The sequence below is a fragment of the Oncorhynchus gorbuscha genome, linkage group LG10 (genome assembly GCF_021184085.1).
Source record: "Oncorhynchus gorbuscha isolate QuinsamMale2020 ecotype Even-year linkage group LG10, OgorEven_v1.0, whole genome shotgun sequence".
Lineage (NCBI taxonomy): Eukaryota > Metazoa > Chordata > Actinopteri > Salmoniformes > Salmonidae > Oncorhynchus > Oncorhynchus gorbuscha.
In genome coordinates this window covers 92,281,576-92,300,129 of record NC_060182.1, presented here as the reverse complement: position 1 = coordinate 92,300,129, position 18,554 = coordinate 92,281,576, and the positions used below count along the sequence as shown (strand labels likewise).

At 40.5% G+C, this 18,554-nt stretch overlaps 1 protein-coding gene across 5 annotated transcripts in view; it reads right to left on the bottom strand.

Moving 5' to 3' along the window:
- The window catches only part of LOC124046748 (synaptosomal-associated protein 25-B-like), a 95,443-nt gene that overhangs the window by 35,703 nt on the left and 41,186 nt on the right, over positions 1-18,554 (bottom strand). For 2 of the 5 annotated variants that reach the window (XM_046367471.1, XM_046367469.1), the window contains exons 2-4: positions 7,333-7,470; positions 4,215-4,235; positions 433-474 (exon numbers count right to left, since the gene is read on the bottom strand). In XM_046367471.1, coding sequence (XP_046223427.1) covers positions 433-474; positions 4,215-4,235; positions 7,333-7,404 — 135 coding nt within the window. In that variant the 5' untranslated portion in view covers positions 7,405-7,470. Of the gene's footprint in view, positions 1-432; positions 475-4,214; positions 4,236-7,332; positions 7,471-18,064; positions 18,107-18,554 lie in introns of all 5 variants that reach the window. The other 3 variants (XM_046367474.1, XM_046367473.1, XM_046367470.1) reach the window with 2 other exon arrangements.

Sequence of the window (18,554 nt, the reverse complement as noted above, 5' to 3'; positions counted from 1 at the left end):
CCTCTGGAAACAGACACAGTCACAGATACATGGTACATTTGAAGCACTATTCAGCCATTGTCTTCCAGGAAGTAGGAGTGTTGTTAAACTGAGGCTAGTCCCTCGACTGGGAGTCAAACTCTAAAACGTAAGGATTTAATATGTAATGTGCTTTTTTTCCGAAAACAAATTATGTAAAACTAAACCAAAAATTAAAATTCACTACAAAGCAAGTACAAGTGCTTATATTTCACTTGGAAATTAGGACGTTTAATTTGTCTCTCCATTAGAATAAGATAACTATGTGTGTGTGTGTGTGTGTGTGTGTGTGTGTGTGTGTGTGTGTGTGTGTGTGTGTGTGTGTGTGTGTGTGTGTGTGTGTGTGTGTGTGTGTGTGTGTGTGTGTGTGTGTGTGTGTGTGTGTGTGTGTGTGTGATGTTGACATGACCTTACCTCCTCAACCATGGCCAGCATACGCCGAGTGCTCTCCAGCGACTGTGGAGAGAAAACACCCATATTAGAGAGTTGTCAGATTAATCTCTTCTCTACTACTGAACTGTACCTCACACCTGGTGAGGAATACACCTGCTGATGAATACACCTGGTGATGAATACACCTGGTGGGGAATACACCTGGTGGGGAATACACCTGGTGATGAATACACCTGCTGACGAATACACCTGGTGGGGAATACACCTGGTGATGAATACACCTGGTGGGGAATACACCTGCTGATGAATACACCTGGTGATGAATACACCTGGTGGGGAATACACCTGGTGATGAATACACCTGGTGATGAATACACCTGGTGATGAATACACCCGCTGATGAATACACCTGGTGATGAATACACATGCTGATGAATACACCTGGTGGGGAATACACCTGGTGATGAATACACCTGGTGATGAATACACCTGCTGATGAATACACCTGGTGGGGAATACACCTGGTGATGAATACACCTCGTTATGAATACACCTGGTGGGGAATACACCTGGTGATGAATACACCTGCTGATGAATACACCTGCTGATGAATACACCTGGTGAGGAATACACCTGCTGATGAATACACCTGGTGATGAATACACCTGGTGGGGAATACACCTGGTGATGAATACACCTGGTGGGGAATGCACCTGGTGATGAATACACCTGGTGGGGAATACACCTGGTGATGAATACACCTGCTGATGAATACACCTGGTGGGGAATACACCTGGTGATGAATACACCTGGTGGGGAATACACCTGCCGATGAATACACCTGCCGATGAATACACCTGCTGATGAATACACCTGGTGGGGAATACACCTGGTGATGAATACACCTGCCGATGAATACACCTGGTGGGGAATACACCTGCCGATGAATACACCTGCCGATGAATACACCTGCTGATGAATACACCTGGTGGGGAATACACCTGGTGATGAATACACCTGCTGATGAATACACCTGGTGGGGAATACACCTGGTGATGAATACACCTGGTGGGGAATACACCTGGTGGGGAATACACCTGGTGATGAATACACCTGGTGAGGAATACACCTGGTGGGGAATACACCTGGTGATGAATACACCTGGTGGGGAATACACCTGGTGATGAATACACCTGGTGGGGAATACACCTGGTGGGGAATACACCTGGTGATGAATACAACTGGTGGGGAATACACCTGGTAATGAATACACCTGGTGGGGAATACACCTGCTGATGAATACACCTGGTGACGAATACACCTGGTGGGGAATACACCTGGTGATTAATACACCTGGTGGTAAATACACCTGGTGATTAATACACCTGGTGGTAAATACACCTGGTGATGAATACACCTGGTGAGGAATACACCTGGTGATGAATACACCTGGTGATTAATACACCTGGTGGTAAATACACCTGGTGATGAATACACCTGGTGAGGAATACACCTGGTGATGAATACACCTGGTGGGGAATACACCTGGTGGGGAATACACCTGGTAATGAATACACCTGCTGATGAATACACCTGGTGGGGAATACACCTGGTAATGAATACACCTGGTGGGGAATACACCTGCTGATGAATACACCTGGTGACGAATACACCTGGTGGGGAATACACCTGGTGATGAATACACCTGGTGGGGAATACACCTGGTGGGGAATACACCTGCTGATGAATACACCTGGTGGGGAATAGACCTGGTGGGGAATACACCTGGTGATGAATACACCTGGTGAGGAATACACCTGGTGGGGAATACACCTGGTGATGAATACACCTGGTGGGGAATACACCTGGTGATGAATACACCTGGTGGGGAATACACCTGGTGGGGAATACACCTGCTGATGAATACACCTGGTGACGAATACACCTGGTGGGGAATACACCTGGTGATGAATACAACTGGTGGGGAATACACCTGGTGACGAATACACCTGGTGGGGAATACACCTGGTGATGAATACACCTGGTGAGGAATACACCTGCTGATGAATACACCTGGTGATGAATACAACTGGTGGGGAATACACCTGGTGATGAATACACCTGGTGATGAATACACCTGCTGATGAATACACCTGCTGGTGAATACACCTGGTGAGGAATACACCTGCTGATGAATACACCTGGTGATGAATACAACTGGTGGGGAATACACCTGGTGATGAATACACCTAGTGATGAATACAACTGGTGGGGAATACACCTGGTAATGAATACACCTGGTGATGAATACACCTGGTGGGGAATACACCTGGTTATGAATACACCTGGTGATGAATACACCTGGTGGGGAATACACCTGGTGGGGAATACACCTGGTGATGAATACACCTGCTGATGAATACACCTGGTGGGGAATACACCTGGTGATGAATACACCTGGTGATGAATACACCTGGTGATGAATACACCTGGTGGGGAATACACCTGGTGATGAATACACCTGGTGATGAATACACCTGGTGATGAATACACCTGGTAGGGAATACACCTGGTGATGAATACACCTGGTGATGAATACACCTGGTGGGGAATACACCTGGTGGGGAATACACCTGGTGATGAATACTCCTGGTGGGGTATACACTTGGTTATGAATACACCTGGTGATGAATACACCTAGTGGGGCATACACCTGGTATACCATATGATTAACATTGACAAACAGTCAGCTATATCATTAACATATCATTAACAAATTAACACTGACACACAGTGAGCTATATCATTAACATGTCATTAACATATTAACATTGACATGCAGTGAGCTATATCATTAACATATCATTAACATTGACACACAGTGAGCTATATCATTAACATGTCATTAACATATTAACATTGACACACAGTGAGCTATATCATTAACATACTATTACCATATTAACATTGACCCACAGTGAGCTACCAATTCTTCACATTCCCACTGGATTTTTGACCAGTTCTCCTCACTCTTTCCCTCTTTTTCGATCTATCCCCCTTTTCATACATCTACATCCCTCTAAATGTGTTTATCTCACTCGATCTCCCTTTCCCTCTCATCTGCTCTGCTTCTCCCTTCCCCTCCTCAATCTCCCGATCTCCCTCCTCCCTTTCCTCCCTCCCTCCCTCCTCCCTTTCCTCCCTCCCTCCCTCCTCCCTTTCCTCCCTCCCTCCTTCCCTTCCTCCCGGCCTCCCATTCCTTTACTTATCCAGTCTCTCTCTCTCTCTCTCTCTCCCTCTCTCTCCCATCTCCCTCTCTCTCACATCTCCCTCTCTCTCCCATCTCCCTCTCTCTCCAGAGCCTGGCTGGATTACATTATCCCTTCCTGAATGTGTAATAGGTCCATTTGAGCTAGTGTGTTATTCTGGCCATCTGAATTAAAGGCTGTGCCCCACTCAGAAAGGACATGCTAGTTAACACTGTCTAAAACACCCGCAGCAAAACCATGGGAACATGGACACAGTAGGACAAATAACCCATAACCATGACACCTAGTTTATAACAAATAGAGTTTATGTCTGACTAACGGTGGTTGACACGCAGTGCTCGATAACAGAGAGGGGAGAATAGAGAGAGAATAACAGTGACGTGGATAACAAGACAATTGAACCAAGGATTATTAATGTGAGATTATTAACGTGAGATTATAACGCATTGTCAATCTGTGATCAAATGAACCCAAGGACAGTAGGCTACATGCGACAGTACGTTAGGGTGAGATATTAGACCTTCTGTTACCGACCTCAGACGCCACACGTTCACCCTGCGGGGCGACAGACGGAGAGGATCATAATAATGCATCATACTCCACTTTTCCCAAAGATGCAGGAAAGTTCAGAAAACAAGAGATTTATCTGTGTCGATGTGTTATTATATCATCAAATGTTGTCATCCCTTTGATTCTGAACTCAGACCAGACTGATGGCCATTTTAGAAAAAAAATACTTCCTGTGCCATGCAAGGTTTTTGTCCACTAACCGAGTCAAATACTCAAGTGACCTTGACACAAAGTGGGATTTGGCTGATAATGGGCCACTATATCTGGATGTCTGTTATTATTGACACCAAGCAGGCAGTCAGGGCTGGCACTACCTCAAAGAGTCAACAAAGGTTCTTTCATGTGACAGATTGACGTTTATTGTCACGAGTCTTGTCCTGGAGGTAGAACGGAGTGGTTTCTGCTAAATGGGCGAAATTATTCACCCCCCTTCACATTTTTCGTATTTTGTTGCCTGATAAACTGGAATTAAAATGGATTTTTTTGGGAGTTTGTGTCATTTGATTTACACAACATGCCTACCACTTTGAAGATACTAAATATGTTTTATTGTGAAACAAACAAGAAAAAATACCCCAAAAAATTAAAACTTGAGTGTGAATAATTATTCAACCCTCCCAAAGTCAATACTTTGTAGAGCCACCATTTGCAGCAATTACAGCTGCAAGTCTCTTGGGGTATGTCTCTATAAGCTTGGCACATCTAGCCACTGGGATTTTTGCCCGTTCTTCAAGGCAAAACTGCTCCAGCTCCTTCAAGTTGAAAGGTTACACTGGTGTACAGCAATCTTTAAGTCATACCACAGATTATTAATTGGATTGAGGTTTGTGCTTTGACTAGGCCATTCCAAGACATTTAAATGTTTCCCCTAAATTTACTCGAGTGTTGCTTTAGCAGTATGCTTAGGGTCATTGTCCTGCTGGAAGGTGAACCTCCATCCCAGTTTCAATCTCTGGAAGACTGAAAAAGGTTTCCCTCAAGAAATTCCCTGTATTTAACTCTGACCAGTTTCCCAGTCCCTGCTGATGAAAAACATCCCCACAGCATGATGCTGCCACCACCATGCTTCACTGTGGGGATGGTGTTCTCTGTGTGATGAGAGGTGTTGGGTTTGCACCAGACATAGCGTTTTCCTTGATGGCCAAAAAGGTAAATTTTAGTCTCATCTGACCAGAGTACCTTCTTCCATATGTTTGGGGAGTCTCCCGCATGCCTTTTGGCAAACACTAAATTTGTTTGCTTATTTTTTTCTTTAAGCAATGGCTTTTTTCAATCACCACCTTCCGGAGACACCTGAAACCCCACCTCTTTAAAGAATACCTAGGATAGGATAAGTAATCCCTCTCACCCCCCCCCCCCCTTTAAGATTTAGATGCACTATTGTAAAGTGACTGTCCCGCTGGATGTCATAAGGTGAATGCACCAATTTGTAAGTCGCTCTGGATAAGAGCGTCTGCTAAATGACTTAAATGTAAATGTAAATGATAAAGCCCAGCTCTGTGGAGTGTACGGTTTATGGACAGATACTCCAATCTCCGCTGTGGAGCTTCGCAGCTCCTTCAGGGTTATCTTTGGTCTCTTTGTTGCCTCTCTGATTAATGCCCTCCTTGCCTGGTCCGTGAGTTTTGGTGGGCGGCCCTCTCTACGCAGGTTTGTTGTGGTGCCATATTCTTTCCGTTTAAAAAAAAATGATTTAATGGAGCTCCGTGGGATGTTTAAAGTTTCAGATCTTTTTTTATAACCCAACCCTGATCTGAACTTCTCCGCAACTTTATCCCTGACCTATTTGGAGAGCTCCTTGGTCTTCATGGTGCCGCTTCTGGGGCCTTTCAGAACAGGTGTATATATACTGAGATCATATGACTGATAATGTGACACTTAGATTGCACCCAGGTGGACTTTATTTAACTAATTATGTGACTTCTAAAGGTAATTGGTTGCACCAGATCTTATTTAGGGGCTTCATATCAAAGGGGGTGAATACATATGCACACACCACTTTTCTGTTTTTAATTTTAGATCATTTTTTGAAACAAGTTATTTTTTAAATTTCACTTCACCAATTTGGAATATTTTGTGTCTGTCCATTACATGAAATCCAAATTAAAATCCATTTAAATTACAGGTTGTAATGCAACAAATTTGGAAAAACACCAAGGGGGATGAATACTTTTGCAAGGCTCTGTATATCGTAAAAATGGATTAAAACAAATATTAGCTCTTTGGTCTTAATTTAGAGTTAGGATAAGGCATTCAGGTTAGGTTTAAGGTAAGGGTTATGTTTAAAATCAGATTGTATAATTTTTTGGCTGTGCCAGCTAGTGACCACTCTGAAAAGCTGTCTCTAGTAGGCTCCAGGAGTCATCCCAATATGGCTGCCTCAAAGCATAAATACAGGTTATATCATGACACAGATTTGATCTCTTTCTATCCATATGTAAGCCAGAATAAAAGTGTACGTGTAGCTACAAACACAATCTGTTAACTTACACAGGGGTAAGTAGTAGGCTACAGATAGCAATGTGCGGTACATTCTTCATAAAATAAACACACACACACAAATGTACACACACACACACAATGTATCAAACCAAAAACAAAATGGTGTGTTTCAGGCAGGGTCTGGTTGACTCAGCTTAGCTTAGAGCAATACAGTCTATTTATAGTCAAACAGCACTCACACATCTTTCTAATTCATGACTTGCATAACCCCACATAGTCTCTTTCCCCTCAGTACAGATTGTTTTACAGTGTTGCAAAAGTGGAACAAAAAAGTTGACAGAGCTCTGATATGTAATGAAGATGCTTAATTGTTTGCTTCTGTCTCAGGTGTGGAGCTCAAGGCCCATGTTCAGAAAAACGTCTCAGAGTACAAGTGCTGATCCTCCTGTCCATATATAACCATATTCATTATGATCAAAATGGCTAAATTAATCCTAAAATCAGTACTCCCACTCTGAGACGCGCCCTGATGTGGATCTCATTTGTGTTCATGAAACAATGAAGATCTACTGTGAGCCGTCACTCAGGTTGGAGGTGTGTGTGAGGTGTGTGTGGTAGGTGTCTTTGTGTGTGTTTTTACCTCATCAGCTATCTGGTCCGCCTTTGTCTGCAGGTTTTCCAGCTCATTGCGCATGTCCGCTTCATCTGCCATGGCTTTTGGGTTGTGAGATGGGCGTCGGCCTCCAAACAATGAGAAAAGTGGCTGCTATTGTAAAAACTGAGAAGAGAGGGAGAAGGAGAGAGAGAGAGAGAGAGAGATGGAGAGAGAGAGAGAGTGAGTGAGAGAGATGGAGAGAGAGAGTGAGTGAGAGAGAGAGAGATGGAGAGAGAGAGTGAGTGAGAGAGAGAGAGATGGAGAGAGAGAGTGAGTGAGAGAGAGAGAGATGGAGAGAGAGAGTGAGTGAGAGAGAGAGATGGAGAGAGAGAGTGAGTGAGAGAGAGAGAGATGGAGAGAGAGAGTGAGTGAGTGAGAGAGATGGAGAGAGAGAGAGTGAGTGAGAGAGAGAGAGAGAGAGAGAGAGAGAGGGAGGGAGAGAAAAAATAACCACGGTAAGTATCATCACATTAGTGTTTGATGGCGATTAACAGAAAAAAATGTTCACTTAGATTTGCTTAGAGATAATATATATGCAGAGATCACAAATCAAATCAAATGTATTTATATAGCCCTTCTTACATCAGCTGATGCCACAAAATGCTGTACAGAAACCTGGCCTAAAACCCCAAACAGCATGCAATGCAGGTGTAGAAGCACGGTGGCTAGGAAAAACTCCCTAGAAAAGCCAAACCTAGGAAGAAAGCTAGAGAGGAACCAGGCTATGAGGGGTGGCCAGTCCTCTTCTGGCTGTGGCGGGTGGAGATTATAACAGAACATGGCCAAGATGTTCAAATTTTCATAAATGACCAGCATGGTCGAATAATAATAATCACAGTAGTTAATCGAGGGTGCAACAAGTCAACACCTCAGGAGTAAATGTCAGTTGGCTTTTCATAGCCGATCATTAAGAGTATCTCTACCACTCCTGCTGTCTCTAGAGAGTTGATAACAGCAGGTCTGGGACAGGTAGCACGTTCGGTGAACAGGTCAGGATTCCATAGCCGCAGGCAGAACAGTTAAAACTGGAGCAGCAGCACGGCCAGGTGGACATCACACACATGTCAAGCCGCATTTCAGATACTGTAGGATAGGACGTTTCTTTGATAATGAATCTAGTCAACCATTAATCATTGTGGATGGCTCAGAGTTATCCCAGTTCTCAAAGTTTTAAGTCAAACAAGTAAAACATTTGCGACCACCTTAACTGAAGCATCATCTAGACCAGGTCCTCTGGGGCCTGATTGATGTCACACTGTTGCCCCGGCTAACACTGAATCTGAACTACTCATGATCTTCAGTTTAGAATACAATTTGTATAATTAGCTGTGTTTGCTAGGGGTGGTGGAAAGGGTGACAATGCTCCGGCCCCCAAGGACTGGAGTTGCCCCTCCCTGGTCTAGTCTAATCTCTCGTGCACAGATATATGTACGTAAAATGTAGGATCTGTCGGGAATGAATGGGATGCGTGGGATAATAACAGTAATTCCAGTGTTTGGGTTTTTGTCACTGGTTATTTGGACTTAACAGGACGGGACTTTGGCTGAGAGTTTCCTTTCGTGAGGGTGGAGACTTTGCATACTGGAATTCTCAAATGTAAAATACAAACATGTATAGAGCTAGAATTTAATCACACAGCTGACCAAATAACATACGATTTCAGTTATGGGTTAACCTGAGATTAAGATCAGACAGACACAGCAGCCAAAGCCCCCAAGGAAGTGTCCTTCCCTCTCTCTCTTATCCTTCCTGTGGTATCCCTGTCTGGTCTCCCTCACAGCTCTGAGAGATGCATATAATAGTTGAGATGGGTTCAGTCAGACCTTTACACTAAGACCAGCACCCCTGGTAGGATTAAGTGTTATTGTCACTGTGTAATGGTAATGCTCCTGTCAAGGGTCTCCTCTCTGCCTCCCAGACAGATGGCTTTAGCTCCCACTTCTCTATGAGAGCATCTGAAATCCATATCCATCCCTGTCTATCCTTCTCCAGGGAAATTAGAAACTTATCTCAAGTGTTTCTATAGGAGAGTGGGAGAGGGGGAGGTAGACTCAAAACTGAGAGGAGTTGTCAGATTTTTATTTGTAATACAGGTTTTATTTCAGTTCACTTCAATCTGTAATTTATGTATTATATTTACGTAAACGCCTGATTTCCTGGTTTTCCGGAGCCTATTCCTTATCCAAAAAGCATATATATATATTTTTGGTAATTTTTACTCCATTTTGTCCCCCCAATTTCGTGATTAAGATCTTGTCTCATCGTTGCAACTCCCCAACAGCCAAACCCTCCCCTAACCCAGATGACAGGATGTTGGTGCAAAGGTTAAAATGCTGTATAATTACTAGTCATGCTCTAAATTGGTTTATAAATGACCTATCAAATCATACACCATGTGTAACGGCAGATGGTTCTAAATCCATAGAGTCCATAGAGTTGTGCTCAGGTGTTCCGCAAGGTACTATTTTGGGTCCACTGTTGTTCATCAACAACATTGGGGATCATATTGAAACAGCAGATGTTCACTTTTATGCAGATGATCCTGTTTGTCATTCAAGTGGTAGCAGTTACCATACAACAGAATCTGTATGATTTGAAGCTGGTTCTGAATTCGGGTTAAACAAAATGCATGGTATTTTCAAATGCCAGGCATGTTACTAATCATGTCATTGCTACAATGGATGTACATACTATAGAGCAAGTCAAAGTGTGCAACTATTTGGGAGTTGATGACAAGTTGAGCTGAGCTGTTCATGTGGAAAACTTGATAAGGAAGCTCAAGCTGAGAATAGGTTTTTATTACCAGCATAAGGCTTGTTTGTCTTAGGAGGCCAGAAAGGAGCTGGTACAATGTACATTACTGACAGCTTTAGATTTGAGTGATGTTGTAAGTCGCTCTGGATAAGAGCGTCTGCTAAATGACTTAAATGTAAATGTAAATGTAAATGTTATAATCTCAGCAAAAAAATAAATGTCCCTTTTTCAGGACCCTGACTTTCAAAGATCATTTGTAAAAATTGTAAAGGGTTAAATTGTAAAGGGTTAAAACACTGTTTAAATACTGAGGGCTTGTAGGCCTGTTGTAAGGCAGGTCCTCACCAGACATCACTGGCAAAAACGTCGCCTATGGGCACAAACCCACAGTCGCTGGACCAGAGAGGACTGGCAAAAAGTGCTCTTCACTGACCAGTCGCGGTTTTGTCTCACCAGGGGTGATGGTCAGATTCGTGTTTATCGTCAAAGGAATGAGCGTGACACTGAGGCCTCTACTCTGGAGTGGGATCTATTTGGAGGTGGAGGGTCCGTCATGGTCTGGGGCAGTGTGTCACAGCATCATAGGACTGAGCTTGATGTCATTGCAGGCAATCTCAATGCTGTGCGTTAAAGGGAAGACATCCTCCTCCCTCATGCGGTACCCTTCCTGCAGACTCTTCCTGACATGACAATGCCACCAGCCATACTGCTCGTTCTGTGCTTGATTTCCTGCAAGACAGGAATGTCAGTTTTCTGCCATGGCCAGTGAAGAGCACGAATCTCAAACCCATTGAGCATACCATTGAGCACATCTGGAACCTGTTGGATCGGAGGGTGAGGTCTAGGGCCATTCCCCCCAGAAATGTCCTGGAATTTGCAGGTGCCTTGGTGGAAAAGTGGCGTAACATCTCACAGCAAGAACTGGCAAATCTGATGCTGTCCATAAGGAGGAGATGCACTGCAGTACTTAATGCAGCTGGTGGCCACACCAGATACTGACTGTTACTTTGATTTGGACCCCCCATTGTTCAGGGACACATTATTCCATTTCTGTTAGTCACAGGTCTGTGGAACTTGTTCAGTGTTTGTCTCAGTTGTTGAATCTTGTTGTGATCATACAAATATTTACACGTTAAGTTTTCTGAAAATATATGGAGGCCTCAACCACTACCCGGAGAGCACTTGATTCAGTGTATCATGCGTCCTTCAAGTTCATTACCAATCAAACACATCTAACACATCATTGTGATCTCTACAGCACCGTTGGCTGGTCATTATTGACCTTGCGTAGGCTTAAACACCGGTATACACTGATTTATTAGGCCATATTGGGTAAAATGCCACTTTATCACTGTTATTTTTTAAATCAGGTCAGAAAAATAAATATAATTTACGGCCCATTCTCATTTGCTTTTAACAATATCAAGCATTCAGCTCTGGAAGAAAATGGTCCTGGAATTCTATCCTGAACATTTTGAACTTTGATGATTTAGTTATGTTGGTGGTGTTTAAACACTTGGTTGATGTAAGTATCATAGAATAGTGTCATTGTCTTTGGGACAGCTGGTTTTAAGTTCTGACATGTGTGTTTCTTTACATAATATGTAATTGTTGTACTATAAGTGCCTAGTTTTGTTCAATGTTGTGTTAGTATATGTAAGTTGTTTTAACTGAAACGTTCTCCCCCTGCGGCTGTTGGACCAGGTCTATCTTGAAAAATAGACTTGATCTCTACGACAAAAACCTGTATACACCAAGGTTAAATAAAAATGTAAAATGAAAACATCTAGGCCTATATATCTTTACTTTAAATAACATCTAGGTGTTAGGTTCTTATTTTTCAGAGTAAATAAGTCACGGACACTAGAGAAGCTTTAACCAAGTTTAATTATTCCCCAAGGTTCTGTACAGCTGTAATCAGCTAAACTGTTCACAAACAGCTAAACATTTCAGACATTACAGTTTATATGTATCCTGCTTAGGACACCCCTCCTCCTTACAGTTTATGGCTCCACAGGAAAGAAGGTAACCAGATACCAACCCTGATTACTCCCTTAAGGGGAACTGAACTCACCCCTCACCTCATAATCCACAGGTATCCATCTGTCTTCCCTATATCAACTCATCGCTCTCCTCTATCAAACACATTCCAAAGCCTTCTGTCTTTCTTCAGAGAACCATTCACTTCTAACATTTCCTGTCATTCAAATGAATACCTCAATGATCAAAGTTTAGCTGATTACAACATAGGCCTATTTATTTTAGTCAGTGAAGAACAAATGACTATTTTCAAAGATGGCCTAGGAACAGTGGGTTAACTGTCTTGTTCAGGGGCAGAACGACCAATTTTGTACCCTGTCAGCTCAGGGATTTGATCTTGCAAGCTTTAATTTACTAGTCCAATGCTCTAACCACTAGGCTACGCTGCCGCCCAGTAAAGCCTGTAGAGCTTTACTTTAAATAACATCTAGGTCTATAGAGCTTTACTTTAAATAACATCTAGGTCTATAGAGCTTTACTTTAAATAACATCTAGGCCTATAAAGCTTTACTTCAGATAACATCTAGGCCTATAGATGATGTATTTAAAAAAACATATAGGCCTATACAGATTTACTTTAAATAACATCTAGGCCTATAGATGATGTACTTTAAATAACATCTAGGCCTATAGATGATGTACTTTAAATAACATCTAGGCCTATAGATGATTTACTTTAAATAACATCTCGGCCTATAGATGATGTACTTTAAATAACATCTAGGCCTATACAGATTTAGTTTAAATAAAATCTACAGATTTACTATAGATGATGTACTTTAAATAATATCTTTAAATAACATCTAGGCCTATAGATGATGTACTTTAAATAACATCTAGGCCTATATTTAGTTTAAATAAAATTTACTTTAAATAACATCTAGGCCTATACAGATTTACTTTAAATAACATCTAGGCCTATAGATGATGTACTTTAAATAAAATCTAGGCCTATACAGATTTAGTTTAAATAAAATCTAGGCCTATAGATGATGTACTTTAAATAACATCTCGGCCTATACAGATTTACTTTAAATAACATCTAGGCCTATACAGATTTAGTTTAAATAAAATCTAGGCCTATAGATGATGTACTTTAAATAACATCTCGGCCTATACAGATTTACTTTAAATAACATCTATGTCATGTTTTGTCATTTATTATCTTGTCTTGTCCCTGTGCTTCCCATTCTATTCGTTTCCCTCTGCTGGTCTTATTAGGTTCTTTCCCTCTTTCTATCCCTCTCTCTCCCCCTCCCTCTCTCACTCTCTCGCTCTCTCTTCTCTCTATCGTTCCGTTCCTGCTCCCAGCTGTTCCTATTCCCCTAATCAATCATTTAGTCTTCCCACACCTGTTCCCGATCCTTTCCCCTGATTAGAGTCCCTATTTCTTCCTTTGTGTTCCGTTCCTGTCCTGTCGGTTCCTTGTCTAGAATTCACCGTGCTGTGTTTGTGTATCGCCCTGTCGTGTCGTGTTTTCCTCAGATGCTGCGTGGTGAGCAGGTGTCTGAGTCTGTCTGGTTCAAGTGCCTTCCCGAGGCAACCTGCTGTTCACCTGCTGTTCAAGATCGAGTCTCCAGTTTGTCCTCGTCATTTCGAGTGAAAGTTGTGTTTTTTGTTTGTATTTACTTTACTGGATTAAAGACTCTGTTTTCGCCAAGTCGCTTTTGGGTCCTCTTTCACCTGCATGACAATCTAGGCCTATACAGATTTAGTTTAAATAAAATCTAGGCCTATAGATGATGTACTTTAAATAACATCTCGGCCTATACAGATTTACTTTAAATAACATCTAGGCCTATACAGATTTAGTTTAAATAACATCTAGGCCTATAGATGATGTACTTTAAATAACATCTCGGCCTATACAGATTTACTTTAAATAACATCTCGGCCTATACAGATTTAGTTTAAATAACATCTAGGCCTATAGATGATGTACTTTAAATAACATCTCGGCCTATACAGATTTACTTTAAATAACATCTCGGCCTATACAGATTTACTTTAAATAACATCTAGGCCTATAGATGATGTACTTTAAATAACATCTAGGCCTATACAGATTTACTTTAAATAACATCTAGGCCTATAGATGATGTACTTTAAATAACATCTAGGCCTATAGATGATGTACTTTAAATAACATCTCGGCCTATAGATGATGCAGTTAAAATAACATCTCGGCCTATACAGATTTAGTTTAAATAACATCTAGGCCTATAGATGATGTACTTTAAATAACATCTCGGCCTATACAGATTTAGTTTAAATAACATCTAGGCCTATAGATGATGTACTTTAAATAACATCTAGGCCTATACAGATTTACTTTAAATAACATCTAGGCCTATAGATGATTTACTTTAAATAACATCTAGGCCTATAGATGATGTACTTTAAATAACATCTAGGCCTATAGATGATGTACTTTAAATAACATCTAGGCCTATAGATGATGTACTTTAAATAACATCTAGGCCTATAGATGATGTACTTTAAATAACATCTAGGCCTATAGATGATGTACTTTAAATAACATCTAGGCCTATAGATGATTTAGTTTAAATAACATCTAGGCCTATAGATGATTTAGTTTAAATAACATCTAGGCCTATAGATGATTTAGTTTAAATAACATCTCGGCCTATACAGATTTAGTTTAAATAACATCTCGGCCTATACAGATTTAGTTTAAATAACATCTAGGCCTATAGATGATTTAGTTTAAATAACATCTCGGCCTATACAGATTTAGTTTAAATAACATCTCGGCCTATACAGATTTAGTTTAAATACCATCTCGGCCTATACAGATTTAGTTTAAATACCATCTCGGCCTATACAGATTTAGTTTAAATACCATCTCGGCCTATACAGATTTAGTTTAAATAACATCTCGGCCTATACAGATTTAGTTTAAATACCATCTCGGCCTATACAGATTTAGTTTAAATACCATCTCGGCCTATACAGATTTAGTTTAAATAACATCTCGGCCTATAGATTATGTAGTTTAAATACCATCTCGGCCTATACAGATTTAGTTTAAATAACATCTCGGCCTATAGATTATGTAGTTTAAATAACATCTAGGCCTATAGATGATGTAGTTTAAATAACATCTAGGCCTATAGATGATGTAGTTTAAATAACATCTCGGCCTATACAGATTTAGTTTAAATAACATCTAGGCCTATAGATGATGTACTTTAAATAACATCTAGGCCTATAGATGATGTACTTTAAATAACATCTAGGCCTATACAGATTTAGTTTAAATAACATCTAGGCCTATACAGATTTAGTTTAAATAACATCTAGGCCTATAGATGATGTACTTTAAATAACATCTAGGCCTATAGATGATGTACTTTAAATAACATCTAGGCCTATACAGATTTAGTTTAAATAACATCTCGGCCTATACAGATTTAGTTTAAATAACATCTAGGCCTATAGATGATGTACTTTAAATAACATCTAGGCCTATACAGATTTAGTTTAAATAACATCTCGGCCTATACAGATTTAGTTTAAATAACATCTAGGCCTATAGATGATGTACTTTAAATAACATCTCGGCCTATACAGATTTAGTTTAAATAACATCTCGGCCTATAGATGATGTACTTTAAATAACATCTCGGCCTATACAGATTTAGTTTAAATAACATCTCGGCCTATAGATGATGTACTTTAAATAACATCTCGGCCTATACAGATTTAGTTTAAATAACATCTAGGCCTATACAGATTTAGTTTAAATAACATCTCGGCCTATAGATGATTTAGTTTAAATAACATCTCGGCCTATAGATGATTTAGTTTAAATAACATCTAGGCCTATAGATGATGTAGTTTAAATAACATCTCGGCCTATAGATGATGTACTTTAAATAACATCTCGGCCTATAGATGATGTACTTTAAATAACATCTCGGCCTATAGATGCAGTTTAAATAACATCTCGGCCTATAGATGATGTACTTTAAATAACATCTCGGCCTATACAGATTTAGTTTAAATAACATCTCGGCCTATAGATGATGTACTTTAAATAACATCTCGGCCTATACAGATTTAGTTTAAATAACATCTAGGCCTATACAGATTTAGTTTAAATAACATCTCGGCCTATAGATGATTTAGTTTAAATAACATCTCGGCCTATAGATGATTTAGTTTAAATAACATCTAGGCCTATAGATGATGTAGTTTAAATAAGATCTCGGCCTATAGATGATGTACTTTAAATAACATCTCGGCCTATAGATGATGTACTTTAAATAACATCTCGGCCTATAGATGCAGTTTAAATAACATCTCGGCCTATAGATGATGTACTTTAAATAACATCTCGGCCTATAGATGATGTTTAAATAACATCTCGGCCTATAGATGATGTACTTTAAATAACATCTCGGCCTATAGATGATGTACTTTAAATAACATCTCGGCCTATAGATGCAGTTTAAATAACATCTCGGCCTATAGATGATGTACTTTAAATAACATCTCGGCCTATAGATGCAGTTTAAATAACATCTCGGCCTATAGATGATGTACTTTAAATAACATCTCGGCCTATAGATGATGTACTTTAAATAACATCTCGGCCTATAGATGCAGTTTAAATAACATCTTGGCCTATAGATGATGTACTTTAAATAACATCTCGGCCTATAGATGCAGTTTAAATAACATCTCGGCCTATAGATGATGTACTTTAAATAACATCTCGGCCTATAGATGCAGTTTAAATAACATCTCGGCCTATAGATGATGTACTTTAAATAACATCTCGGCCTATACAGATGTAGTTTAAATAACATCTCAGCCTATAGATGATGTAGTTTAAATAACATCTCGGCCTATACAGATGTAGTTTAAATAACATCTCAGCCTATAGATGATGTACTTTAAATAACATCTCGGCCTATAGATGCAGTTTAAATAACATCTCGGCCTATAGATGATGTACTTTAAATAACATCTCGGCCTATAGATGCAGTTTAAATAACATCTCGGCCTATAGATGATTTAGTTTAAATAACATCTCGGCCTATAGATGATTTAGTTTAAATAACATCTCGGCCTATAGATGATGTAGTTTAAATAACATCTCGGCCTATACAGATTTAGTTTAAATAACATCTCGGCCTATACAGATTTAGTTTAAATAACATCTCGGCCTATAGATGATTTAGTTTAAATAACATCTCGGCCTATAGATGATTTTTAAATAACATCTCGTTTAAATAACATCTCGGCCTATAGATGATGTAGTTTAAATAACATCTCGGCCTATACAGATTTAGTTTAAATAACATCTCGGCCTATAGATGATGCAGTTTAAATCAATTATACTATACGTTATGACATTAACATAAACAACACTACACTTTGTCATTCCAAGTTCAGTTGTCATAATGTCATTCTTTTTTTTAGAAAATCGTGTTTAGAAGACAATCATTTGAACTCTACAAATAGCCATTTTATCTGCTGAGAGATGAATACCCTTCTTTATCCGCGAAGCTTTGATGTCGGGACAGATGGAAAACCTGAGCATGTGACTTGCTGTCAAGTACACAGCATCGGGAAACATGGTAAGAACCAGCCTGTGTTTTGAGGTCAACAACAGCATTTCTATTTCCATACACTGGGAGGCAGGCGGCCAGACACTCAATGTTTCGAAGACGTGGAAACGTTATTTACGAACAATGAGTTTGGGTGTTACTCCTCAGTGTGTAGGACGTTATTATGATCACCCTGTTTGTCTGCTGTTTGTCTGCTGTGAGAAACTGGTCAAATGAAGATACTACATACATAGAGAACATCATGAGCCTGGATCCCAACCAAAACACTATCACTCACTGCTGTGTAGCTTTTTGTCACAGAGAAGTGGAGACATGTCACTCACATTTCCCTGTGTGTGGGTTCCCTGTTACTGGGCTTCCGTGGTCTTGTTTTTGTTTTGTTTGAGAGAAAGAGAGAGAGAAAGAGAGAGAGAGAGAGAGAGAGAGAGAGAGAGAGAGAGAGAGAGAGAGAGAGAGAGAGAGAGAGAGAGAGAGAGAGAGAGAGAGAGAGAGAGAGAGAGAGAGAGAACAGGATGAAGAGATTGATTACCAATTGAATCAGAGTCAACCAAATCAAGTTATTGTCAGGTGTTGGGGAGGCTGGGTCAGGTGATCAGGTGTTGGGGAGGCTGGGTCAGGTGATCAGGTGTTGGGGGAGGCTGGGTCAGGTGATCAGGTGTTGGGGGAGGCTGGGTCAGGTGATCAGGTGTTGGGGGAGGCTGGGTCAGGTGATCAGGTGTTGGGGGAGGCTGGGTCAGGTGATCAGGTGTTGGGGGAGGCTGGGTCAGGTGATCAGGGCTGGTCAGGTGATCAGGTGTTGGGGGAGCTGGGTCA